The sequence below is a fragment of the Somniosus microcephalus genome, unplaced genomic scaffold, assembly GCF_052327205.1.
Source record: "Somniosus microcephalus isolate GS21.2 unplaced genomic scaffold, FLI_Smic_1.0 unresolved_chr7, whole genome shotgun sequence".
NCBI lineage: Eukaryota > Metazoa > Chordata > Chondrichthyes > Squaliformes > Somniosidae > Somniosus > Somniosus microcephalus.
The window spans coordinates 24,693,914-24,720,955 of NW_028225185.1; the positions used below are offsets into that span (position 1 = coordinate 24,693,914).

General features: G+C 56.5%; 1 protein-coding gene across 1 annotated transcript in view; it reads right to left on the reverse strand.

Moving 5' to 3' along the window:
• Positions 1-12,470: 12,470 nt before the first annotated feature.
• The window catches only part of LOC147086634 (interleukin-17 receptor D), a 99,412-nt gene continuing 84,840 nt past the window's right edge, over positions 12,471-27,042 (reverse strand). Inside the window, exons 11-12 of the mRNA XM_085978290.1 lie at positions 15,972-16,141; positions 12,471-13,028 (exon numbers count right to left, since the gene is read on the reverse strand). Of these exons, the coding sequence (XP_085834416.1) occupies positions 12,471-13,028; positions 15,972-16,141 (728 nt within the window). The remainder of the gene's footprint in view (positions 13,029-15,971; positions 16,142-27,042) is intronic.

Here is a 27,042-nt window from a genome sequence, read left to right on the forward strand (position 1 = left end):
GAGTGTGTTCCAGAGAGTGTGTTACAGAGAGTGTGTTACAGAGCGTGTGTTACAGAGAGTGTGTTACAGAGAGTGTGTTACAGAGAGTGTGTTACAGAAAGTGTGCTACAGAGTGTGTGTTACAGAGAGTGTGTTACAGAGAGTGTGTTACAGAGACTGTGTTACAGAGTGTGTGTTACAGAGAGTGTGATACAGAGTGTGTTACAGTGAGTGTGTTACAGAGAGTGTGTTACAGAGAGTGTGTTACAGAGAGTGTGATACAGAGTGTGTTACAGTGAGTGTGTTACAGTGAGTGTGTTACAGAGAGTGTGTTACAGAGAGTGTGTTACAGAGAGTGTGTTACAGAGCGTGTGTTACAGAGAGTGTGTTACAGAGAGTGTGTTACAGAGAGTGTGTTACAGAGGGTGTGTTACAGAAAGTGTGCTACAGAGTGTGTGTTACAGAGAGTGTGTTACAGAGAGTGTGTTACAGAGACTGTGTTACAGAGTGTGTTACAGAGAGTGTGTTACAGAGAGTGTGTTACAGAGATACAGTGAGTGTGTTACAGAGACTGTGTTACAGAGAGTGTGTTACAGAGAGTGTGTCACAGAGTGTGTTACAGAGAGTGTGTTACAGAGAGTGTGTTACAGTGACTGTGTTACAGAGAGTGTGTTGCAGAGAGTGTGTTACAGAGAGTGTGTTGCAGAGTGTGTGTTACAGAGAGTGTGATACAGTGACTGTGTTACAGTGACTGTGTTACAGAGAGTGTGTTACAGTGAGTGTGTTACAGAGAGTGTGTTACAGAGAGTGTGTTACAGAGAGTGTGTTACAGAGAGTGTGTTGCAGTGTGTTACAGTGAGTGTTACAGAGCGTGTGTTACAGAGAGTGTGTTACAGTGTGTGTGTTACAGAGAGTGTGTTGCAGAGTGTGTGTTACAGAGAGTGTGTTACAGAGAGTGTGTTGCAGAGTGTGTTACAGAGAGTGTGTTACAGAGAGTGTGTTACAGAGAGAGTGTTACAGAGAGTGTGTTACAGAGAGTGTTACAGAGAGTGTGTTACAGAGAGTGTGTTACAGAGAGTGTTACAGAGAGTGTGTTACAGAGAGTGTGTTGCAGAGTGTGTTACAGAGAGTGTGTTACAGAGAGTGTGTGACAGAGAGTGTGTTACAGAGAGTGTGTTACAGAGAGTGTGTCGCAGAGAGTGTGTTACAGAGGGTGTGTTACAGAGAGTGTGTTACAGAGAGTGTGTTACAGAGTGTGTTACAGAGAGTGTGTTACAGTGTGTTACAGAGAGTGTGTTGCAGAGAGTGTGTGACAGAGAGTGTGTTACAGTGAGTGTGTTACAGAGTGTGTAACAGAGAGTGTGTTACAGAGAGTGTGTTACAGAGAGTGTGTCACAGAGTTTGTTACAGAGAGTGTGTTACAGAGAGTGTGTTACAGAGTGTGTGTTACAGAGAGTGTGTTAGAGAGGGTGTTACAGTGAGTGTGTTACAACGATACAGTGAGTGTGTTACAGTGAGTGTGTTACAGAGAGTGTGTTACAGAGAGTGTGTTACAGAGAGAGTTTTACAGAGAGTGTGTTACAGAGAGTGTGATACAGAGAGTGTTACAGAGAGTGTGTTACAGACAGTGTGTTACAGAGAGTGTGTTACAGAGTGTGTGTTACAGAGAGTGTGTTACAGTGAGTGTGTTACAGAGAGTGTGTTACAGAGAGTGTGATACAGAGTGTGTTACAGAGTGTGTGTTACACAGAGTGTGTTACAGAGAGTGTGTTACAGAGAGTGTGATACAGAGTGTGTTACAGAGTGTGTGTTACAGAGAGTGTGTTACAGAGAGTGTGATACAGAGTGTGTTACAGAGAGTGTGTTACAGACAGTGTGTTACAGAGAGTGTGTTACAGAGTGTGTGTTACAGAGAGTGTGTTACAGTGAGTGTGTTACAGAGAGTGTGTTACAGAGAGTGTGATACAGAGTGTGTTACAGAGTGTGTGTTACAGAGAGTGTGTTACAGAGAGCGTGTTGCAGAGAGTGTGTTACAGTGTGTTACAGAGAGTGTGTTACAGAGAGTGTGTTACAGAGAGTGTGTTACAATGAGTGTGTTACAGTGAGTGTGTTACAGAGATACAGTGAGTGTCTTACAGAGTGTGTTACAGAGAGTGTGTTACAGTGTGTTACAGAGAGTGTGTTACAGAGTGTGTTACAGAGAGTGTGTTACAGTGTGTTACAGAGAGTGTGTTACAGAGGGTGTGTTACAGAGAGTGTGTTACAGTGAGTGTGTTACTGAGTGTGTGTTACAGAGAGTGTGTTACAATGAGTGTGTTACAGAAAGTGTGTTACAGAGAGTGTGTTACAGAGAGTGTGTTACAGAGAGGTGTGTGTTAGAGAGTGTTACAGAGAGTGTGTTACAGAGAGTGTGTTACAGAGAGTGTGTTCCAGAGAGTGTGTTACAGAGAGTGTGTTCCAGAGAGTGTGTTACAGTGAGTGTGTTGCAGAGAGTGTGTTACAATGTGTTACAATGTGTGTGTTACAGAGAGGTGTGTGTTCGAGAGTGTGTTACAGTGAGTGTGTTACAGAGAGTGTGTTACAGAGAGTGTGTTACAGTGAGTGTGTTGCAGAGAGTGTGTTACAATGAGTGTGTTACAGAGAGTGTGTTACAGAGAGTGTGTTACAGTGAGTGTGTTACAGAGAGTGTGTTGCAGAGAGTGTGTTACAGAGAGTGTGTTGCAATGAGTGTGTTACAGTGAGTGTGTTGCAGAGAGTGTGTTACAGAGTGTGTGTTACAGAGAGTGTGTTACAGAGAGTGTGTTACAATGAGTGTGTTACCGAGAGTGTGTTACAGAGAGTGTGTTACAGTGAGTGTGTTACAGAGACTGTGTTACAGAGAGTGTGTTACAGAGGGTGTGTTACAGAGAGTGTGTTACAATGAGTGTGTTACAGAGAGTGTGTTACAGAGAGTGTGTTACAATGAGTGTGTTACAGAGAGTGTGTTACAGAGTGTGTTACAGAGAGTGTGTGACAGAGTGTGTTACAGAGAGTGTGTTGCAGAGAGTGTGTTACAGTGAGTGTGTAACAGAGAGTGTGTTACAGAGAGTGTGTTGCAGAGAGTGTGTTACAGAGAGTGTGTTGCAATGAGTGTGTTACAGTGAGTGTGTTACAGTGAGTGTGTTCCAGAGAGTGTGTTACAGAGAGTGTGTTGCAGAGAGTGTGTTACAGAGTGTGTGTTACAGAGTGTGTGTTGCAGAGAGTGTGTTACAGAGAGTGTGTTACAGAGAGTGTGTTACAATGAGCGTGTTACCGAGAGTGTGTTACAGAGTGTGTGTTACAGAGAGTGTGTTACAGAGAGTGTGTTACAGAGGGTGTGTTACAGAGAGTGTGTTTCAATGAGTGTGTTACAGAGAGTGTGTTACAGAGAGTGTGTTACAATGAGTGTGTTACAGAGAGTGTGTTACAGAGTGTGTTACAGAGAGTGTGTGACAGAGTGTGTTACAGTGAGTGTGTTGCAGAGAGTGTGTTACAGAGAGTGTGTTACAATGAGTGTGTTACAGAGAGTGTGTTACAGAGAGTGTGTTATAGAGTGTGTTACAGTGAGTGTGTCACAGAGAGTGTGTTACAGAGAGTGTGTTACAGAGAGGTGTGTGTTAGAGAGTGTGTTACAGAGAGTGTGTTACAGAGATTGTGTTACAGAGAGTGTGTTACAGGGAGCATGTTACAGAGAGTGTGTTACAGAGAGTGTGTTACAGAGAGTGTGCTACAGAGTGTGTGTTACAATGAGTGTGTTACAGAAAGTGTGTTACAGAGAGTGTGTTACAGAGAGTGTGTTACAGAGAGGTGTGTGTTAGAGAGTGTTACAGAGAGTGTGTTACAGAGAGTGTTTTACAGAGAGTGTGTTACAGAGAGTGTTTTACAGAGTGTGTGTTACAATGAGTGTGTTACAGAGAGTGTTACAGTGAGTGTTACAGTGAGTGTGTTACAATGAGTGTGTTACAGAGAGTGTTACAGTGAGTGTGTTACAATGAGTGTGTTACAGAGAGTGTTACAGTGAGTGTGTTCCAGTGAGTGTTACAGAGAGTGTCTTACAGAGAGTGTGTTACAGTGAGTGTGTTACAGAGAGTGTGTTACAGAGAGTGTGTTACAGTGAGTGTGTTCCAGAGAGTGTGTTACAGAGAGTGTGTTACAGAGAGTGTGATACAGAGAGTGTGTTACAGTGAGTGTGTTACAGTGAGTGTGTTACAGAGAGTGTGATACAGAGAGTGTGTTACAGAGTGTGTTACAGTAAGTGTGTTACAGCGAGTGTGTTACAGAGACTGTGTTACAGTGAGTGTGTTGCAGAGAGTGTGTTACAGAGAGTGTGTTACAGAGAGTGTGTTACAGTGAGTGTGTTACAGAGAGTGTGTTACAGAGAGTGTGTTACAGAGAGTGTGATACAGAGAGTGTGTTACAGAGAGTGTGTTACAGTAAGTGTGTTACAGCGAGTGTGTTACAGAGAGTGTGTTACAGTGAGTGTGTTGCAGAGAGTGTGTTACAATGAGTGTGTTACAGAGAGTGTGTTACAGAGAGTGTGTTACAGAGAGTGTGTTACAATGAGTGTGTTACAGTGAGTGTGTTGCAGAGAGTGTGTTACAATGAGTGTGTTACCGTGAGTGTGTTACAGAGAGTGTGTTGCAGAGAGTGTGTTGCAGAGAGTGTGTTACAGTGAGTGTGTTACAGAGAGTGTGTTACAGAGAGTGTGTTACAGTGAGTGTGTTACAGAGTGTGTGTTACAGAGAGTGTGTTACAGTGAGTGTGTTACAGAGTGTGTGTTACAGAGAGTGTTACAGAGTGTGTGTTACAGAGAGTGTGTTACAGTGAGTGTGTTACAGAGAGTGTGTTACAGAGAGTGTGATACAGAGTGTGTTACAGAGGGTGTGTTACAGAGAGTGTGTTACAGAGAGTGTGTTACAGACAGTGTGTTACAGAGAGTGTGTTACAGAGTGTGTTACAGAGTGTGTGTTACAGAGAGTGTGTTAGAGAGAGTGTGTTACAGAGAGCGTGTTACAGTGAGTGTGTTTCAGAGAGTGTGTTACAGTGAGTGTGTTACAGTGAGTGTGTTGCAGAGAGTGTGTTACAGAGAGTGTGTTACAGAGTGTGTGTTACAGAGAGTGTGTTCCAGAGAGTGTGTTACAGAGAGTGTGTTACAATGAGTGTGTTACAGAGAGTGTGTTACAGAGAGTGTGTTACAGAGAGTGTGTTACAGAGAGCGTGTTGCAGTGAGTGTGTTACAGAGTGTGTGTTACAGAAAGTGTGTTACAATGAGTGTGTTACAGAGAGTGTGTTACAGAGAGTGTGTTACAGAGAGTGTATTACAGAGAGTGTGTTACAGAGAGTGTGTTACAGAGAGTGTGTTACAGAGAGCGTGTTGCAGTGAGTGTGTTACAGAGTGTGTGTTACAGAAAGTGTGTTACAATGAGTGTGTTACAGAGAGTGTGTTACAGAGAGTGTGTTACAGAGAGTGTATTACAGAGAGTGTGTTACAGAGAGTGTGTTACAGAGAGAGTGTTACAGAGAGTGTGTTACAGAGAGCGTGTTGCAGTGAGTGTGTTACAGAGTGGGTGTTACAGAGTGTGTGTTACAGAAAGTGTATCACAGAGAGTGTATTACAAAGAGTGTGTTACAGAAAGTGTGTTACAGAAAGTGTGTTACAGAGAGTGTGTTACAGAAAGTGTATCACAGAGAGTGTGTTACAGAGAGTGTGTTACAGAGTGTGTGTTACAGAGTGTGTTACAGAGAGTGTGTTACAGAGAGTGTGTTACAGAGAGGTGTGTGTTAGAGAGTGTTACAGAGAGTGTGTTACAGAGAGTGTTTTACAGAGTGTGTGTTACAATGAGTGTGTTACAGAGAGTGTTACAGTGAGTGTTACAGTGAGTGTGTTACAATGAGTGTGTTACAGAGAGTGTTACAGTGAGTGTTACAGTGAGTGTGTTACAATGAGTGTGTTACAGAGAGTGTTACAGTGAGTGTGTTACAGAGAGTGTTACAGTGAGTGTGTTCCAGTGAGTGTTACAGAGAGTGTCTTACAGAGAGTGTGTTACAGTGAGTGTGTTACAGAGAGTGTGTTACAGAGAGTGTGTTACAGTGAGTGTGTTCCAGAGAGTGTGTTCCAGAGAGTGTGTTACAGAGAGTGTGATACAGAGAGTGTGTTACAGTGAGTGTGTTACAGTGAGTGTGTTACAGAGAGTGTGATACAGAGAGTGTGTTACAGAGTGTGTTACAGTAAGTGTGTTACAGCGAGTGTGTTACAGAGACTGTGTTACAGTGAGTGTGTTGCAGAGAGTGTGTTACAGAGAGTGTGTTACAGAGAGTGTGTTACAGTGAGTGTGTTACAGAGAGTGTGTTACAGAGAGTGTGTTACAGAGAGTGTGATACAGAGAGTGTGTTACAGAGAGTGTGTTACAGTAAGTGTGTTACAGCGAGTGTGTTACAGAGAGTGTGTTACAGTGAGTGTGTTGCAGAGAGTGTGTTACAATGAGTGTGTTACAGAGAGTGTGTTACAGAGAGTGTGTTACAGAGAGTGTGTTACAATGAGTGTGTTACAGTGAGTGTGTTGCAGAGAGTGTGTTACAATGAGTGTGTTACCGTGAGTGTGTTACAGAGAGTGTGTTGCAGAGAGTGTGTTACAGAGAGTGTGTTACAGAGAGTGTGTTACAGAGAGTGTGTTACAGTAAGTGTGTTACAGCGAGTGTGTTACAGAGAGTGTGTTACAGAGAGTGTGTTGCAGAGAGTGTGTTACAATGAGTGTGTTACAGAGAGTGTGTTACAGAGAGTGTGTTACAGAGAGTGTGTTACAATGAGTGTGTTACCGTGAGTGTGTTACAGAGAGTGTGTTGCAGAGAGTGTGTTACAGAGAGTGTGTTACAGAGAGTGTGTTACAGAGAGTGTGTTACAGTAAGTGTGTTACAGCGAGTGTGTTACAGAGAGTGTGTTACAGAGAGTGTGTTGCAGAGAGTGTGTTACAATGAGTGTGTTACAGAGAGTGTGTTACAGAGAGTGTGTTACAGAGAGTGTGTTACAATGAGTGTGTTACAGTGAGTGTGTTGCAGAGAGTGTGTTACAATGAGTGTGTTACCGTGAGTGTGTTACAGAGAGTGTGTTGCAGAGAGTGTGTTACAGAGAGTGTGTTACAGAGAGTGTGTTACAGAGTGTGTGTTGCAGAGAGTGTGTTGCAGAGAGTGTGTTACAGAGAGTGTGTTACAGTGAGTGTGTTACAGAGAGTGTGTTACAGAGAGTGTGTTACAGAGAGTGTGATACAGAGAGTGTTACAGAGGGTGTGTTACAGAGAGTGTGTTACAGAGTGTGTGTTACAGAGAGTGTGTTACAGAGAATGTGTTACAGTGAGTGTGTTACAGAGAGTGTGTTACAGAGAGTGTGATACAGAGAGTGTTACAGAGGGTGTGTTACAGAGAGTGTGTTACAGAGAGTGTGTTACAGACAGTGTGTTACAGAGAGTGTGTTACAGAAAGTGTATCACAGAGAGTGTGTTAGAGAGAGTGTGTTACAGAGAGTGTGTTACAGAGAGTGTGTTACAGAGTGTGTTACAGAGAGTGTGTTACAGAGAGGTGTTTGTTAGAGAGTATGTTACAGAGAGTGTGTTACAGAGATTGTGTTACAGAGTGTGTTACAGAGAGTGTGTTACAGAGAATGTGTTACAGTGAGTGTGTTACAGAGAGTGTGTTACAAATAGTGTGTTACAGAGAGTGTGTTACAGAGTGTGTTACAGAGTGTGTGTTACAGAGAGTGTGTTACTGAGAGTTGTGTGTTAGAGAGTGTGTTACAGAGAGTGTGTTACAGAGAGGTGTGTGTTAGAGAGTGTGTTACAGAGAGTGTGTTACAGAGATTGTGTTACAGAGAGTGTGTTACAGGTAGTGTGTTACAGAGAGTGTGTTACAGAGAGCGTGTTACAGAGTGTGTTACAGAGAGTGTGTTACAGAGAGCGTGTTACAGAGTGTGTTACAGAGAGTGTGTTACAGAGAGGTGTGTGTTAGAGAGTGTGTTACAGAGAGTGTGTTACAGAGATTGTGTTACAGAGAGTGTGTTACAGGTAGTGTGTTACAGAGAGTGTGTTACAGAGAGCGTGTTACAGAGTGTGTTACAGAGAGTGTGTTACAGAGAGTGTGTTACAGAGTGTGTTACAGAGAGTGTGTTACAGAGAGTGTGTTACAGAGAGCGTGTTACAGAGTGTGTTACAGAGTGTGTGTTACAATGAGTGCGTTACAGAAAGTGTGTTACAGAGAGTGTGTTACAATGAGTGTGTTACAGAAAGTGTGTTACAGAGAGTGTGTTACAGAGAGGTGTGTGTTAGAGAGTGTTACAGAGAGTGTGTTACAGAGAGTGTGTTACAGAGAGTGTGTTCCAGAGAGTGTGTTACAGAGAGTGTGTTACAGAGAGTGTGTTACAGTGAGTGTGTTACAGAGAGTGTGATACAGAGAGTGTGTTACAGTGAGTGTGTTACAGAGAGTGTGTTACAATGTGTTACAATGTGTGTGTTACAGAGAGGTGTGTGTTCGAGAGTGTGTTACAGTGAGTGTGTTACAGAGAGTGTGTTACAGAGAGTGTGTTACAGTGAGTGTGTTGCAGAGAGTGTGTTACAGAGAGTGTGTTACAGAGAGTGTGTTACAGTGAGTGTGTTACAGAGAGTGTGTTGCAGAGAGTGTGTTACAGAGAGTGTGTTGCAATGATTGTGTTGCAGAGAGTGTGTTGCAGAGAGTGTGTTACAATGAGTGTGTTGCCGTGAGTGTGTTACAGAGAGTGTGTTGCAGAGAGTGTGTTACAGAGCGTGTGTTACAGAGTGTGTGTTGCAGAGAGTGTGTTACAGAGAGTGTGTTACAGAGAGTGTGTTACAATGAGTGTGTTACCGAGAGTGTGTTACAGAGTGTGTGTTACAGAGAGTGTGTTACAGTGAGTGTGTTACAGAGAGTGTGTTACAGAGAGTGTGATACAGAGAGTATTACAGAGGGTGTGTTACAGAGAGTGTGTTACAGAGAGTTTGTTACAGAGAGTGTGTTACAATGAGTGTGTTACCGAGAGTGTGTTACAGAGTGTGTGTTACAGAGAGTGTGTTACAGAGAGTGTGTTACAGAGAGTGTGTTACAGACAGTGTGTTACAGAGAGTGTGTTACAGAGTGTGTTACAGAGTGTGTGTTACAGAGAGTGTGTTACAGAGAGCGTGTTACAGTGAGTGTGTTACAGAGAGTGTGTTACAGTGAGTGTGTTAGAGAGTGTGTGTTACAGAGAGTGTGTTACAGAGAGTGTGTTACAGAGAGTGTGTTACAGAGTGTGTGTTACAGAGTGTGTGTTACAGAGAGTGTGTTACAGAGTGTGTGTTACAGAGAGTGTGTTACAATGAGTGTGTTCCAGAGAGTGTTACAGAGAGTGTGCAACAGAGAGTGTGTTCCAGAGAGTGTGTTACAGAGAGTGTGTTACAGAGAGTGTGTTACAGAGAGTGTGTTACAGACAGTGTGTTACAGAGAGTGTGTTACAGAGTGTGTTACAGAGTGTGTGTTACAGAGAGTGTGTTACAGAGAGCGTGTTACAGTGAGTGTGTTACAGAGAGTGTGTTACAGTGTGTGTGTTAGAGAGTGTGTGTTACAGAGAGTGTGTTACAGAGAGTGTGTTACAGAGAGTGTGTTACAGACAGTGTGTTACAGAGAGTGTGTTACAGAGTGTGTTACAGAGTGTGTGTTACAGAGAGTGTGTTACAGAGAGCGTGTTACAGTGAGTGTGTTACAGAGAGTGTGTTACAGTGAGTGTGTTAGAGAGTGTGTGTTACAGAGAGTGTGTTACAGAGAGTGTGTTACAGAGTGTGTGTTACAGAGAGTGTGTTACAGAGAGTGTGTTACAGAGTGTGTGTTACAGAGAGTGTGTTACAATGAGTGTGTTCCAGAGAGTGTTACAGAGAGTGTGTTACAGAGAGTGTGTTACAGAGAGTGTGTTACAGAGTGTTACAGAGAGTGTGTTTCAATGAGTGTGTTACAGAGAGTGTGTTACAGAGGGTGTGTTACAGAGTGTGTGTTACAGAGAGTGTGTTACAGAAAGTGTGTTACAATGAGTGTGTTACAGAGAGTGTGTTACAGAGAGTGTGTTACAGAGAGTGTGTTACAGAGAGTGTGTTACAGAGAGAGTGTTACAGAGAGTGTGTTTCAGTGAGTGTGTTACAGAGTGTGTGTTACAGAAAGTGTATCACAGAGAGTGTATTACAAAGAGTGTGTTACAGAAAGTGTGTTACAGAAAGTGTGTTACAGAGAGTGTGTTACAGAAAGTGTATCACAGAGAGTGTGTTAGAGAGAGTGTGTTACAGAGTGTGTTACAGAGTGTGCGTTACAGAGAGTGTGTTAGAGGGTGTGTTACAGAGAGGTGTGTGTTAGAGAGTGTGTTACAGAGAGTGTGTTACAGAGATTGTGTTACAGAGTGTGTTACAGAGAGTGTGTTAGAGAGAATGTGTTACAGTGAGTGTGTTACAGAGTGTTACAAATAGTGTGTTACAGAGAGTTGTGTGTTAGTGTGTTACAGAGAGTGTGTTACAGAGAGGTGTGTGTTAGAGAGTGTGTTACAGAGAGTGTGTTACAGAGATTGTGTTACAGAGAGTGTGTTACAGGGAGTGTGTTACAGAGAGTGTGTTACAGAGTGTGTGTTACAGAGAGTGTGTTACAGAGTGTGTTACAGAGAGTGTGTTACAGAGAGCGTGTTACAGTGAGTGTGTTACAGAAAGTGTGTTACAGAGAATGTGTTACAGAGAGTGTGTTACAGAGAGGTGTGTGTTAGAGAGTGTTACAGAGAGTGTGTTACAGAGAGTGTGTTACAGAGAGTGTGTTCCAGAGAGTGTGTTACAGAGAGTGTGTTACAGTGAGTGTGTTACAGTGAGTGTGTTACAGAGAGTGTGTTACAGAGAGTGTGTTACAGTGAGTGTGTTGCAGAGAGTGTGTTACAGAGAGTGTGATACAGAGAGTGTGTTACAGTGAGTGTGTTACAGAGAGTGTGTTACAATGTGTTACAATGTGTGTGTTACAGAGAGGTGTGTGTTCGAGAGTGTGTTACAGTGAGTGTGTTACAGAGAGTGTGTTACAGAGTGTGTTACAGTGAGTGTGTTGCAGAGAGTGTGTTACAATGAGTGTGTTACAGAGAGTGTGTTACAGAGAGTGTGTTACAGTGAGTGTGTTACAGAGAGTGTGTTGCAGAGAGTGTGTTACAGAGAGTGTGTTGCAATGATTGTGTTACAGTGAGTGTGTTGCAGAGAGTGTGTTACAATGAGTGTGTTGCCGTGAGTGTGTTACAGAGAGTGTGTTGCAGAGAGTGTTTTACAGAGCGTGTGTTACAGAGTGTGTGTTGCAGAGAGTGTGTTACAGAGAGTGTGTTACAGAGAGTGTGTTACAATGAGTGTGTTACCGAGAGTGTGTTACAGAGTGTGTGTTACAGAGAGTGTGTTACAGTGAGTGTGTTACAGAGAGTGTGTTACAGAGAGTGTGATACAGAGAGTATTACAGAGGGTGTGTTACAGAGAGTGTGTTACAGAGAGTTTGTTACAGAGAGTGTGTTACAGAGAGTGTGTTACAGTGAGTGTGTTACAGAGAGTGTGTTACAGAGTGTGTGTTACAGAGAGTGTGTTACAGAGAGCGTGTTACAGTGAGTGTGTTACAGAGTGTGTTACAGTGAGTGTGTTAGAGTGTGTTACAGAGAGTGTGTTACAGAGAGTGTGTTACAGAGTGTGTGTTACAGAGAGTGTGTTACAGAGTATGTGTTACAGAGAGTGTGTTACAGAGAGTGTGTTACAATGAGTGTGTTCCAGAGAGTGTGTTACAGAGAGTGTGTAACAGAGAGTGTGTTCCAGAGAGTGTGTTACAGAGAGTGTGTTACAGAGAGTGTGTTACAATGAGTGTGTTCCAGAGAGTGTGTTACAGAGAGTGTGTTATAGAGAGTGTGTTATAGAGAGTGTGTTACAGAGTGTTACAGAGAGTGTGTTACAATGAGTGTGTTACAGAGAGTGTGTTACAGTGAGTGTGTTACAGAGAGTGTTACAGAGTGTGTTACAGAGAGTGTTACAGTGAGTGTGTTACAGAGAGTGTGTTACAGAGCGTGTGTTACAATGAGTGTGTTACAGTGAGTGTGTTACAGTGAGTGTGTTACAGAGAGTGTGTTACAGTGAGTGTGTTGCAGAGAGTGTGTTACAGAGAGTGTGTTACAATGAGTGTGTTACAGAGAGTGTGTTACTGAGAGTGTGTTACTGAGAGTGTGTTACAGAGAGTGTGTTACAGAGGGTGTGTTACAGTGAGTGTGTTACAGTGAGTGTGTTACAGTGAGTGTGTTACAGAGGGTGTGTTACAGAGAGTGTGTTACAGTGTTACAGTGAGTGTGTTACAGTGAGTGTGTTACAGTGAGTGTGTTACAATGAGTGTGTTACAGTGAGTGTGTTACAGTGAGTGTGTTACAGTGAGTGTGTTACAGCTGTAGCACTAATTCCTTGGTCCTCAGCAGCTGTTCACTCTCCCTGTGTCCATGGTGGTGAATCCAGATGTGCTGTGAGCCTGGTCACCGTACAAGTCAGCAATGGTGTTGTGTAGAGCCAGGCCTGAGGGCGTGTGCCAGTAAGTGTCCTGGGAGATGTTGTCCACGTGGAGCGAGTATCCTGGCCTGCAGAGTTCCATTGAGTGAAGGTGGGCAAAGAGGCGGGGGAAGTCTTTCATCAGGCAGTACTTGGAGGCTAGGTCGATGACCCCAGGAATATCTTCATAGCCAGAGCGACAGAAAAAAGCCGCTATGAACTTGGAGATGTCCCTGGAGTGGGTGACCGCCTGACAGAGCTTCTCTGCGATCATGGAGACAGCGGCAATGAAGCTTACTCCCTGCCCGAGCTCCTCCGTCACTTGGCTCATTAGCTGAGGGTCCCTGGGCCTCATCTCCACCCATGTCTTCAGCCCCTTCGAGCAGATAACGATGATGTAGTCGGACTCCTCGATCTGGCGGTTCAGCCAGTCCATGTGACCCTCACAGGCAATGGCGTGCTGATCCCAGAGATCCAAGACAACCTGCGGAGAGAAAAAACAGATGGGTGCTGAGTGGCAGTCACCCTCACACTGAGTCTGACCTCTGTCTGTCTGACCTGTCTGTCTGTCTGACGTCTGACCTGTCTGTCTGACCTCTGCCTGTCTGACCTCTGCCTGTCTGACCTCTGCCTGTCTGACCTGTCTGTCTGACCTCTGCCTGTCTGACCTGTCTGTCTGACCTCTGCCTGTCTGACATCTGTCTGTCTGTCTGACCTGTCTGTCTGACCTGTCTGTCTGACCTCTGCCTGTCTGACCTGTCTATCTGTCTGACCTGTCTGTCTGACCTGTCTGTCTGACCTCTGCCTGTCTGACCTGTCTACCTGTCTGACCTGTCTATCTGTCTGACCTGTCTGTCTGAAATCTGCCTGTCTGACCTGTCTGCCTGTCTGACCTGCCTGTCTGACATCTGTCTGTCTGACCTCTGCCTGTCTGACTGTCTGACCTGTCTGTCTGACCTGTCTGTCTGACGTCTGCCTGTCTGACCTGTCTGTCTGTCTGACCTGTCTGTCTGACATCTGTCTGTCTGACCTGTCTGTCTGACCTGCCTGTCTGACCTCTGTCTGTCTGACCTCTGTCTGTCTGACTGTCTGACCTGTCTGACCTGCCTGTCTGACCTCTGTCTGTCTGACCTCTGCCTGTCTGACCTGCCTGTCTGACCTGTCTGTCTGACCTCTGCCTGTCTGACCTGTCTGCCTGTCTGACCTGCCTGTCTGACATCTGTCTGTCTGACCTCTGCCTGTCTGACTGTCTGACCTGTCTGTCTGACCTGTCTGTCTGACGTCTGCCTGTCTGACCTGTCTGTCTGTCTGACCTGTCTGTCTGACATCTGTCTGTCTGACCTGTCTGTCTGACCTGCCTGTCTGACCTCTGTCTGTCTGACCTCTGTCTGTCTGACTGTCTGACCTGTCTGACCTCTGTCTGTCTGACCTCTGCCTGTCTGACCTGCCTGTCTGACCTGTCTGTCTGACCTCTGCCTGTCTGACATCTGCCTGTCTGACCTGCCTGTCTGACATCTGTCTGTCTGACCTCTGCCTGTCTGACTGTCTGACCTGTCTATCTGTCTGACCTGTCTGTCTGACCTGTCTGTCTGACGTCTGCCTGTCTGACCTGTCTGTCTGTCTGACCTGTCTGTCTGACCTCTGTCTGTCTGACTGTCTGACCTGTCTGACCTGTCTGTCTGACCTCTGCCTGTCTGACCTCTGCCTGCCTGACCTGTCTGTCTGTCTGACCTGTCTGTCTGACCTCTGTCTGTCTGACCTCTGTCTGTCTGACTGTCTGACCTGTCTGTCTGACCTCTGTCTGTCTGACCTCTGTCTGTCTGACTGTCTGACCTGCCTGTCTGACATCTGTCTGTCTGACCTGTCTGCCTGTCTGACATCTGTCTGTCTGACCTCTGCCTGTCTGACTGTCTGACCTGTCTATCTGTCTGACCTGTCTGTCTGACCTGTCTGTCTGACGTCTGCCAGTCTGACCTGTCTGTCTGTCTGACCTGTCTGTCTGACATCTGTCTGTCTGACCTGTCTGTCTGACCTGCCTGTCTGACCTCTGTCTGTCTGACCTCTGTCTGTCTGACTGTCTGACCTGTCTGACCTGTCTGTCTGACCTCTGCCTGTCTGACATCTGCCTGTCTGACCTGTCTGTCTGACCTCTGCCTGTCTGACCTGTCTGTCTGACCTGTCTGTCTGACCTCTGCCTGTCTGACCTGTCTGCCTGTCTGACCTGCCTGTCTGACCTCTGTCTGTCTGACCTGCCTGTCTGACCTCTGCCTGTCTGACCTGTCTGTCTGACCTCTGTCTGTCTGACCTGCCTGTCTGACCTCTGTCTGTCTGACCTGCCTGTCTGACCTCTGACTGTCTGACCTGTCTGACCTGTCTGTCTGACCTCTGCCTGTCTGACCTCTGTCTGTCTGACTGTCTGACTTGCCTGTCTGACCTCTGTCTGTCTGACCTCTGCCTGTCTGACCTGTCTGACCTGTCTGACCTGCCTGTCTGACCTCTGCCTGTCTGACATCTGCCTGTCTGACTGTCTGACCTGCCTGTCTGACCTCTGTCTGTCTGACCTGTCTGTCTGACCTCTGCCTGTCTGACCTGTCTGACCTGCCTGTCTGACCTCTGCCTGTCTGACATCTGCCTGTCTGACTGTCTGACCTGCCTGTCTGACCTCTGTCTGTCTGACCTCTGCCTGTCTGACCTGTCTGACCTGCCTGTCTGACCTCTGCCTGTCTGACCTCTGCCTGTCTGACCTGTCTGACCTGTCTGACCTGCCTGTCTGACCTCTGCCTGTCTGACCTCTGCCTGTCTGACCTGTCTGTCTGACCTCTGCCTGTCTGACCTGCCTGTCTGACCTCTGCCTGTCTGACCTGCCTGTCTGACCTCTGCCTGTCTGACCTGCCTGTCTGACCTGCCTGTCTGACCTCTGCCTGTCTGACATCTGCCTGTCTGACCTGTCTGTCTGACCTCTGCCTGTCTGACCTGTCTGTCTGACCTCTGCCTGTCTGACCTCTGTCTGTCTGACCTCTGCCTGTCTGACCTGACTGTCTGACCTCTGCCTGTCTGTCTGCACCCAGTCAACCAGTGCGACAAGGCCCATCGGTGACAGGAGGCTGCTGCCATTGTCCTGGGGACGACAGCTCTGCCGGCCAATTCCTCCTTGGCCATTTGGCTGTGATCCGGCCTCCAGCCTCTGCGGGTCGGTCCAGCACCCCTCGATATGGTGCGGCTGATCAGAGTGAGCTTGTGCCCTGCACAGAGCTGCATGCCCAGGGGCTGTGTACCCTCAGCATACCCGCCGGGGGTACAATTGCCCCAATCGGCCCTGGGGCCTGGTGTTGCAGGATCCAGCGCCCTCTGTTTCAATGCTGGTTGATGTGTGCGGGGGCATCTATTGACAGAACGCCCTCACACCCTCACACTTCATCTCACTTACCCGACAACCACAATGTTCCTGTAAGTAAGCAGCAAATCGCAGGGTCATGCTGACGAGCTTCTCCCCATCCCTGTCACAGTAACAGAGGAAAACCGTCGGCATCGCCCCAAGCTGCTCCAGCAGCACGCACAGATCCTGCTTATTCCCATCCTCGATCCAGGTCTCTAAATCTAACAGAGAGAGAACAATCTATGGTCACAGGGTAACAGGTCCAGGTCAGCGCGGCACGTGTACGTACCCTCCCCTCGGCCCGTGTACGTACCCTCCCCACGGCCCGTGTACGTACTCTCCCCTCGGCCCGTGTACGTCCCCTCCCCGCGGCCCGTGTACGTCCCCTCCCCTCGGCCCGTGTACGTCCCCTCCCCGCGGCCCGTGTACGTACCCTCCCCTCGGCCCGTGTACGTCCCCTCCCCTCGGCCCGTGTACGTACCCTCCCCTCGGCCCGTGTACGTACTCTCCCCTCGGCCCGTGTACGTCCCCTCCCCGCGGCCCGTGTACGTCCCCTCCCCTCGGCCCGTGTACGTCCCCTCCCCGCGGCCCGTGTACGTACCCTCCCCTCGGCCCGTGTACGTCCCCTCCCCTCGGCCCGTGTACGTACCCTCCCCTCGGCCCGTGTACGTACCCTCCCCTCGGCCCGTGTACGTACCCTCCCCTCGGCCCGTGTACGTACCCTCCCCTCGGCCCGTGTACGTACCCTCCCCTCGGCCCGTGTACGTCCCCTCCCCTCGGCCCGTGTACGTCCCCTCCCCTCGGCCCGTGTACGTCCCCTCCCCTCGGCCCGTGTACGTACCCTCCCCTCGGCCCGTGTACGTCCCCTCCCCTCGGCCCGTGTACGTACCCTCCCCTCGGCCCGTGTACGTACCCTCCCCTCGGCCCGTGTACGTACCCTCCCCTCGGCCCGTGTACGTACCCTCCCCTCGGCCCGTGTACGTCCCCTCCCCACGGCCCGTGTACGTACCCTCCCCTCGGCCCGTGTACGTCCCCTCCCCACGGCCCGTGTACGTCCCCTCCCCTCGGCCCGTGTACGTACCCTCCCCTCGGCCAATGTACGTACCCTCCCCTCGGCCCGTGTACGTACCCTCCCCACGGCCCGTGTACGTACCCTCCCCTCGGCCCGTGTACGTACCCTCCCCTCGGCCCGTGTACGTCCCCTCCCCTCGGCCCGTGTACGTACCCTCCCCTCGGCCCGTGTACATCCCCTCCCCTCGGCCCGTGTACGTACCCTCCCCACGGCCCGTGTACGTCCCTTCCCCTCGGCCCGTGTACGTACCCTCCCCTCGGCCCGTGTACGTCCCTTCCCCTCGGCCCATGTACGTACCCTCCCCTCGGCCCGTGTACATCCCCTCCCCTCGGCCCGTGTACGTACCCTCCCCTCGGCCCGTGTAGGTACCCTCCCCTCGGCCCGTGTACGTACCCTCCCCTCGGCCCGTGTACGTACCCTCCCCTCGGCCCGTGTACGTCCCCTCCCCTCGGCCCGTGTACGTACCCTCCCCTCGGCCCGTGTACGTCCCCTCCCCTCGGCCCGTGTACGTCCCCTCCCCTCGGCCCGTGTACGTCCCCTCCCCTCGGCCCGTGTACGTCCCCTCCCCTCGGCCCGTGTACGTACCCTCCCCTCGGCCCGTGTACGTCCCCTCCCCACGGCCCGTGTACGTACCCTCCCCTCGGCCCGTGTACGTACCCTCCCCTCGGCCCGTGTACGTCCCCTCCCCTCGGCCCGTGTACGTCCCCTCCCCTCGGCCCGTGTACGTACCCTCCCCTCGGCCCGTGTACGTACCCTCCCCTCGGCCCGTGTACGTACCCTCCCCACGGCCCGTGTATGTACCCTCCCCTCGGCCCGTGTACGTCCCCTCCCCTCGGCCCGTGTACGTACCCTCCCCTCGGCCCGTGTACGTCCCCTCCCCTCGGCCCGTGTACGTACCCTCCCCTCGGCCCGTGTACGTCCCCTCCCCTCGGCCCGTGTACGTCCCCTCCCCTCGGCCCGTGTACGTACCCCTCCCCTCGGCCCGTGTATGTACCCTCCCCTCGGCCCGTGTACGTCCCCTCCCCTCGGCCCGTGTATGTACCCTCCCCTCGGCCCGTGTACGTCCCCTCCCCTCGGCCCGTGTACGTACCCTCCCCTCGGCCAATGTACGTCCCCTCCCCTCGGCCCGTGTACGTCCCCTCCCCTCGGCCCGTGTACGTACCCTCCCCACGGCCCGTGTACGTCCCCTCCCCACGGCCCGTGTACGTCCCCTCCCCACGGCCCGTGTACGTCCCGTCCCCTCGGCCCGTGTACGTCCCCTCCCCTCGGCCCGTGTACGTCCCCTCCCCTCGGCCCGTGTACGTACCCTCCCCACGGCCCGTGTACGTACCCTCCCCACGGCCCGTGTACGTCCCCCTCCCCTCGGCCCGTGTACGTCCCCTCCCCTCGGCCCGTGTACGTACCCTCCCCACGGCCCGTGTACGTACCCTCCCCACGGCCCGTGTACGTCCCTTCCCCTCGGCCCGTGTACGTACCCTCCCCACGGCCCGTGTACGTCCCCTCCCCTCGGCCCGTGTACGTACCCTCCCCACGGCCCGTGTACGTACCCTCCCCTCGGCCCGTGTACGTACCCTCCCCTCGGCCCGTGTACGTACCCTCCCCTCGGCCCCGTGTACGTCCCCTCCCCTCGGCCCGTGTACGTCCCCTCCCATCGGCCCATGTACGTACCCTCCCCTCGGCCCGTGTACGTACCCTCCCCACGGCCCGTGTACGTCCCCTCCCCTCGGCCCGTGTACGTACCCTCCCCTCGGCCCGTGTACGTCCCCTCCCCTCGGCCCGTGTACGTCCCCTCCCCTCGGCCCGTGTACGTCCCCTCCCCTCGGCCCGTGTACGTACCCTCCCCTCGGCCCGTGTACGTACCCTCCCCTCGGCCCGTGTACGTCCCCTCCCCTCGGCCCGTGTACGTACCCTCCCCTCGGCCCGTGTACGTACCCTCCCCTCGGCCCGTGTACGTACCCTCCCCTCGGCCCGTGTACGTCCCCTCCCCTCGGCCCGTGTACGTACCCTCCCCTCGGCCCGTGTACGTCCCCTCCCCTCGGCCCGTGTACGTACCCTCCCCTCGGCCCGTGTACGTCCCCTCCCCTCGGCCCGTGTACGTCCCCTCCCCTCGGCCCGTGTACGTCCCCTCCCCTCGGCCCGTGTACATACCCTCCCCTCGGCCCGTGTACGTCCCCTCCCCTCGGCCCGTGTACGTCCCCTCCCCACGGCCCGTGTACGTCCCCTCCCCTCGGCCCGTGTACGTCCCCTCCCCTCGGCCCGTGTACATACCCTCCCCTCGGCCCGTGTACGTCCCCTCCCCTCGGCCCGTGTACGTCCCCTCCCCTCGGCCCGTGTACGTCCCCTCCCCTCGGCCCGTGTACGTACCCTCCCCTCGGCCCGTGTACGTCCCCTCCCCTCGGCCCGTGTACGTCCCCTCCCCACGGCCCGTGTACGTCCCCTCCCCTCGGCCCGTGTACATACCCTCCCCTCGGCCCGTGTACGTCCCTCCCCTCGGCCCGTGTACGTCCCCTCCCCTCGGCCCGTGTACGTACCCTCCCCTCGGCCCGTGTACGTCCCTCCCCTCGGCCCGTGTACGTACCCTCCCCTCGGCCCGTGTACGTACCCTCCCCTCGGCCCGTGTATGTACCCTCCCCTCGGCCCGTGTACGTCCCCTCCCCTCGGCCCGTGTACGTACCCTCCCCTCGGCCCGTGTACGTCCCCTCCCCTCGGCCCGTGTACGTACCCTCCCCACGGCCCGTGTACGTCCCCTCCCCTCGGCCCGTGTACGTCCCCTCCCCTCGGCCCGTGTACGTCCCCTCCCTCGGCCCGTGTACGTCCCTCCCCTCGGCCCGTGTACGTCCCCTCCCCACGGCCCGTGTACGTCCCCTCCCCTCGGCCCGTGTACGTCCCCTCCCTCGGCCCGTGTACGTCCCCTCCCCTCGGCCCGTGTACGTCCCCTCCCCTCGGCCCGTGTACGTCCCCTCCCCTCGGCCCGTGTACGTACCCTCCCCTCGGCCCGTGTAACGTCCCCTCCCCTCGGCCCGTGTACGTACCCTCCCCTCGGCCCGTGTACGTACCCTCCCCTCGGCCCGTGTATGTACCCTCCCCTCGGCCCGTGTACGTCCCCTCCCCTCGGCCCGTGTACGTACCCTCCCCTCGGCCCGTGTACGTCCCCTCCCCTCGGCCCGTGTACGTACCCTCCCCACGGCCCGTGTACGTCCCCTCCCCTCGGCCCGTGTACGTCCCCTCCCCTCGGCCCGTGTACGTCCCCTCCCCTCGGCCCGTGTACGTCCCCTCCCCTCGGCCCGTGTACGTCCCCTCCCCACGGCCCGTGTACGTCCCCTCCCCTCGGCCCGTGTACGTCCCCTCCCCTCGGCCCGTGTACGTCCCCTCCCCTCGGCCCGTGTACGTCCCCTCCCCTCGGCCCGTGTACGTCCCCTCCCCTCGGCCCGTGTACGTCCCCTCCCCACGGCCCGTGTACGTACCCTCCCCTCGGCCCGTGTACGTACCCTCCCCTCGGCCCGTGTACGTCCCCTCCCCTCGGCCCGTGTACGTCCCCTCCCCTCGGCCCGTGTACGTACCCTCCCCTCGGCCCGTGTACGTCCCCTCCCCTCGGCCCGTGTACGTACCCTCCCCTCGGCCCGTGTACGTACCCTCCCCTCGGCCCGTGTACGTCCCCTCCCCTCGGCCCGTGTACGTACCCTCCCCTCGGCCCGTGTACGTCCCCTCCCCTCGGCCCGTGTACGTACCCTCCCCTCGGCCCGTGTACGTACCCTCCCCTCGGCCCGTGTACGTCCCCTCCCCACGGCCCGTGTACGTACCCTCCCCTCGGCCCGTGTACACCCTCTCCACGGCCCGTGTACGTCCCCTCCCCTCGGCCAATGTACGTACCCTCCCCTCGGCCCGTGTACGTCCCCTCCCCTCGGCCAATGTACGTACCCTCCCCTCGGCCCGTGTACGTCCCCTCCCCTCGGCCCGTGTACGTACCCTCCCCTCGGCCCGTGTACGTACCCTCCCCTCGGCCCGTGTACGTACCCTCCCCTCGGCACGTGTACGTACCCTCCCCTCGGCCCGTGTACGTACCCTCCCCACGGCCCGTGTACGTCCCCTCCCCTCGGCCCGTGTACGTCCCCTCCCCACGGCCCGTGTACGTACCCTCCCCTCGGCCCGTGTACGTACTCTCCCCTCGGCCCGTGTACGTCCCCTCCCCTCGGCCCGTGTACGTCCCCTCCCCTCGGCCCGTGTACGTACCCTCCCTCGGCCCGTGTACGTCCCCTCCCCTCGGCCCGTGTACGTACCCTCCCCTCGGCCCGTGTACGTACTCTCCCCTCGGCCCATGTACGTCCCCTCCCCTCGGCCCGTGTACGTCCCCTCCCCTCGGCCCGTGTACGTACCCTCCCCTCGGCCCGTGTACGTACCCTCCCCTCGGCCCGTGTACGTCCCCTCCCCTCGGCCCGTGTACGTACCCTCCCCTCGGCCCGTGTACGTACCCTCCCCTCGGCCCGTGTACGTCCCCTCCCCTCGGCCCGTGTACGTCCCCTCCCCTCGGCCCGTGTACGTCCCCTCCCCTCGGCCCGTGTACGTACCCTCCCCACGGCCCGTGTACGTACCCTCCCCTCGGCCCGTGTACGTCCCCTCCCCTCGGACCGTGTACGTCCCCTCCCCTCGGCCTGTGTACGTACCCTCCCCACGGCCCGTGTACGTCCCCTCCCCTCGGCCCGTGTACGTACCCTCCCCTCGACCCGTGTACGTACCCTCCCCACGGCCCGTGTACGTACCCTCCCCTCGGCCCGTGTACGTACCCTCCCCTCGGCCCGTGTACGTACCCTCCCCTCGGCCCGTGTACGTCCCCTCCCCTCGGCCTGTGTACGTCCCCTCCCCACGGCCCATGTACGTCCCCTCCCCTCGGCCCGTGTACGTCCCCTCCCCACGGCCCGTGTACGTCCCCTCCCCTCGGCCCGTGTACGTACCCTCCCCTCGGCCCGTGTACGTACCCTCCCCTCGGCCCGTGTACGTACCCTCCCCTCGGCCCGTGTACGTACTCTCCCCTCGGCCCGTGTACGTCCCCTCCCCTCGGCCTGTGTACGTCCCCTCCCCTCGGCCCGTGTACGTCCCCTCCCCTCGGCCCGTGTACGTACCCTCCCCACGGCCCGTGTACGTCCCCTCCCCTCGGCCCGTGTACGTACCCTCCCCTCGGCCCGTGTACGTCCCCTCCCCTCGGCCCGTGTACGTCCCCTCCCCTCGGCCCGTGTACGTCCCCTCCCCACGGCCCGTGTACGTCCCCTCCCCTCGGCCCGTGTACGTCCCCTCCCCTCGGCCCGTGTACGTACCCTCCCCTCGGCCCGTGTACATCCCCTCCCCTCGGCCCGTGTACGTCCCCTCCCCACGGCCCGTGTACGTCCCCTCCCCTCGGCCCGTGTACGTACCCTCCCCTCGGCCCGTGTACGTACCCTCCCCGCGGCCCGTGTACGTACCCTCCCCTCGGCCCGTGTACGTACCCTCCCCTCGGCCCGTGTACGTACCCTCCCCTCGGCCCGTGTACGTCCCCTCCCCTCGGCCCGTGTACGTACCCTCCCCACGGCCCGTGTACGTACCCTCCCCTCGGCCCGTGTATGTACCCTCCCCTCGGCCCGTGTACGTACCCTCCCCTCGGCCCGTGTACGTACCCTCCCCTCGGCCCGTGTACGTCCCCTCCCCACGGCCCGTGTACGTACCCTCCCCTCACCCCGTGTACGTCCCCTCCCCTCGGCCCGTGTACGTCCCCTCCCCTCGGCCACTGTACGTACCCTCCCCTCGGCCCGTGTACGTCCCCTCCCCTCGGCCCGTGTACGTCCCCTCCCCACGGCCCGTGTACGTCCCCTCCCCTCGGCCCGTGTACGTCCCCTCCCCACGGCCCGTGTACGTCCCCTCCCCTCGGCCCGTGTACGTACCCTCCCCTCGGCCCGTGTACGTACCCTCCCCTCGGCCCGTGTACGTCCCCTCCCCTCGGCCCGTGTACGTACCCTCCCCTCGGCCCGTGTACGTCCCCTCCCCTCGGCCCGTGTACGTACCCTCCCCTCGGCCCGTGTACGTCCCCTCCCCACGGCCCGTGTACGTACCCTCCCCTCGGCCCGTGTACGTCCCCTCCCCTCGGCCCGTGTACGTACCCTCCCCTCGGCCCGTGTACGTACCCTCCCCTCGGCCCGTGTACGTCCCCTCCCCTCGGCCCGTGTACGTACCCTCCCCTCGGCCCGTGTACGTCCCCTCCCCTCGGCCCGTGTACGTACCCTCCCCACGGCCCGTGTACGTACCCTCCCCTCGGCCCGTGTACGTACCCTCCCCTCGGCCCGTGTACGTCCCCTCCCCTCGGCCCGTGTACGTACCCTCCCCTCGGCCCGTGTACGTCCCCTCCCCACGGCCCGTGTACGTACCCTCCCCACAGCCCGTGTACGTCCCCCCCCCTCGGCCCGTGTACGTACCCTCCCCTCGGCCCGTGTACGTACCCTCCCCTCGGCCCGTGTACGTCCCCTCCCCACGGCCCGTGTATGTACCCTCCCCTCGGCCCGTGTACGTACCCTCCCCTCGGCCCGTGTACGTCCCCTCCCCTCGGCCCGTGTACGTCCCCTCCCCTCGGCCCGTGTACGTCCCCTCCCCTCGGCCCGTGTACGTACCCTCCCCTCGGCCCGTGTACGTCCCCTCCCCTCGGCCCGTGTACGTCCCCTCCCCTCGGCCCGTGTACGTACCCTCCCCACGGCCCGTGTACGTACCCTCCCCTCGGCCCGTGTACGTCCCCTCCCCTCGGCCCGTGTACGTACCCTCCCCTCGGCCCGTGTACGTCCCCTCCCCTCGGCCCGTGTACGTCCCCTCCCCTCGGCCCGTGTACGTACCCTCCCCTCGGCCCGTGTACGTACCCTCCCCACAGCCCGTGTACGTCCCCTCCCCTCGGCCCGTGTACGTCCCCTCCCCTCGGCCCGTGTACGTACCCTCCCCACAGCCCGTGTACGTCCCCCCCCCTCGGCCCGTGTACGTACCCTCCCCTCGGCCCGTGTACGTCCCCTCCCCACAGCCCGTGTACGTACCCTCCCCACGGCCCGTGTACGTCCCCTCCCCTCGGCCCGTGTACACCCTCCCCTCGGCCCGTGTACGTCCCCTCCCCACGGCCCGTGTACGTACCCTCCCCTCGGCCCGTGTACGTACTCTCCCCTCGTCCCGTGTACGTCCCCTCCCCTCGGCCCGTGTACGTCCCCTCCCCTCGGCCCGTGTACGTACTCTCCCCTCGTCCCGTGTACGTACCCTCCCCTCGGCCCGTGTACGTACTCTCCCCTCGTCCCGTGTACGTCCCCTCCCCTCGTCCCGTGTACGTACCCTCCCCTCGGCCCGTGTACGTACTCTCCCCTCGTCCCGTGTACGTACCCTCCCCTCGGCCCGTGTACGTCCCCTCCCCTCGGCCCGTGTACGTACTCTCCCCTCGTCCCGTGTACGTACCCTCCCCTCGGCCCGTGTACGTCCCCTCCCCTCGGCCCGTGTACGTACTCTCCCCTCGGCCCGTGTACGTCCCCTCCCCACGGCCCGTGTACGTCCCCTCCCCTCGGCCCGTGTACGTACCCTCCCCTCGGCCCGTGTACGTCCCCTCCCCTCGGCCCGTGTACGTACCTTCCCCTCGGCCCGTGTACGTCCCCTCCCCTCGGCCCGTGTACGTCCCCTCCCCTCGGCCCGTGTACGTCCCCTCCCCTCGGCCCGTGTACGTCCCCTCCCCTCGGCCCGTGTACGTCCCCTCCCCTCGGCCCGTGTACGTCCCCTCCCCTCACCCCGTGTACGTCCCCTCCCCTCGGCCCGTGTACGTACCCTCCCCTCGGCCCGTGTACGTACTCTCCCCACGGCCCGTGTACGTCCCCTCCCCTCGGCCCGTGTACGTACCCTCCCCTCGGCCCGTGTACGTACCCTCCCCTCGGCCCGTGTACGTACCCTCCCCTCGGCCCGTGTACGTCCCCTCCCCTCGGCCCGTGTACGTACCCTCCCCTCGGCCCGTGTACGTCCCCTCCCCTCGGCCCGTGTACGTACCCTCCCCTCGGCCCGTGTACGTCCCCTCCCCTCGGCCCGTGTACGTCCCCTCCCCTCGGCCCATGTACACCCTCCCCACGGCCCGTGTACGTACCCTCCCCTCGGCCCGTGTACGTACCCTCCCCTCGGCCCGTGTACGTACCCTCCCCTCGGCCCGTGTACGTACCCTCCCCTCGGCCCGTGTACGTCCCCTCCCCACGGCCCGTGTACGTCCCCTCCCCTCGGCCCGTGTACGTACCCTCCCCTCGGCCCTTGTACGTCCCCTCCCCTCGGCCCGTGTACGTACCCTCCCCTCGGCCCGTGTACGTCCCCTCCCCTCGGCCCGTGTACGTCCCCTCCCCTCGGCCCGTGTACGTCCCCTCCCCTCGGCCCGTGTACGTACCCTCCCCTCGGCCCGTGTACGTCCCCTCCCCTCGGCCCGTGTACGTACCCTCCCCTCGGCCCGTGTACGTACCCTCCCCTCGGCCCGTGTACGTCCCCTCCCCTCGGCCCGTGTACGTACCCTCCCCTCGGCCCGTGTACGTCCCCTCCCCTCGGCCCGTGTACGTACCCTCCCCTCGGCCCGTGTACGTACCCTCCCCTCGGCCCGTGTACGTCCCCTCCCCACGGCCCGTGTACGTACCCTCCCCTCGGCCCGTGTACACCCTCACCACGGCCCATGTACGTCCCCTCCCCTCGGCCCGTGTACGTACCCTCCCCTCGGCCCGTGTACACCCTCTCCACGGCCCGTGTACGTCCCCTCCCCTCGGCCAATGTACGTACCCTCCCCTCGGCCCGTGTACGTCCCCTCCCCTCGGCCAATGTACGTACCCTCCCCTCGGCCCGTGTACGTACCCTCCCCTCGGCCCGTGTACGTACCCTCCCCTCGGCCCGTGTACGTACCCTCCCCTCGGCACGTGTACGTACCCTCCCCTCGGCCCGTGTACGTACCCTCCCCACGGCCCGTGTACGTCCCCTCCCCTCGGCCCGTGTATGTCCCCTCCCCACGGCCCGTGTACGTACCCTCCCCACGGCCCGTGTACGTACCCTCCCCTCGGCCCGTGTACGTACTCTCCCCTCGGCCTGTGTACGTCCCCTCCCCTCGGCCCGTGTACGTCCCCTCCCCTCGGCCCGTGTACGTACCCTCCCTCGGCCCGTGTACGTCCCCTCCCCTCGGCCCGTGTACGTACCCTCCCCTCGGCCCGTGTACGTACTCTCCCCTCGGCCCATGTACGTCCCCTCCCCTCGGCCCGTGTACGTCCCCTCCCCTCGGCCCGTGTACGTACCCTCCCCTCGGCCCGTGTACGTACCCTCCCCTCGGCCCGTGTACGTACCCTCCCCTCGGCCCGTGTACGTCCCCTCCCCTCGGCCCGTGTACGTCCCCTCCCCTCGGCCCGTGTACGTCCCCTCCCCTCGGCCCGTGTACGTACCCTCCCCTCGGCCCGTGTACGTACCCTCCCCACGGCCCGTGTACGTCCCCTCCCCTCGGCCCGTGTACGTACCCTCCCCTCGACCCGTGTACGTACCCTCCCCACGGCCCGTGTACGTACCCTCCCCTCGGCCCGTGTACGTACCCTCCCCTCGGCCCGTGTACGTACCCTCCCCTCGGCCCGTGTACGTCCCCTCCCCTCGGCCTGTGTACGTCCCCTCCCCACGGCCCATGTACGTCCCCTCCCCTCGGCCCGTGTACGTCCCCTCCCCACGGCCCGTGTACGTCCCCTCCCCTCGGCCCGTGTACGTACCCTCCCCTCGGCCCGTGTACGTACCCTACCCTCGGCCCGTGTACGTACCCTCCCCTCGGCCCGTGTACGTACTCTCCCCTCGGCCCGTGTACGTCCCCTCCCCTCGGCCTGTGTACGTCCCCTCCCCTCGGCCCGTGTACGTCCCCTCCCCTCGGCCCGTGTACGTACCCTCCCCACGGCCCGTGTACGTCCCCTCCCCTCGGCCCGTGTACGTACCCTCCCCACGGCCCGTGTACGTCCCCTCCCCACGGCCCGTGTACGTCCCCTCCCCTCGGCCCGTGTACGTACCCTCCCCTCGGCCCGTGTACGT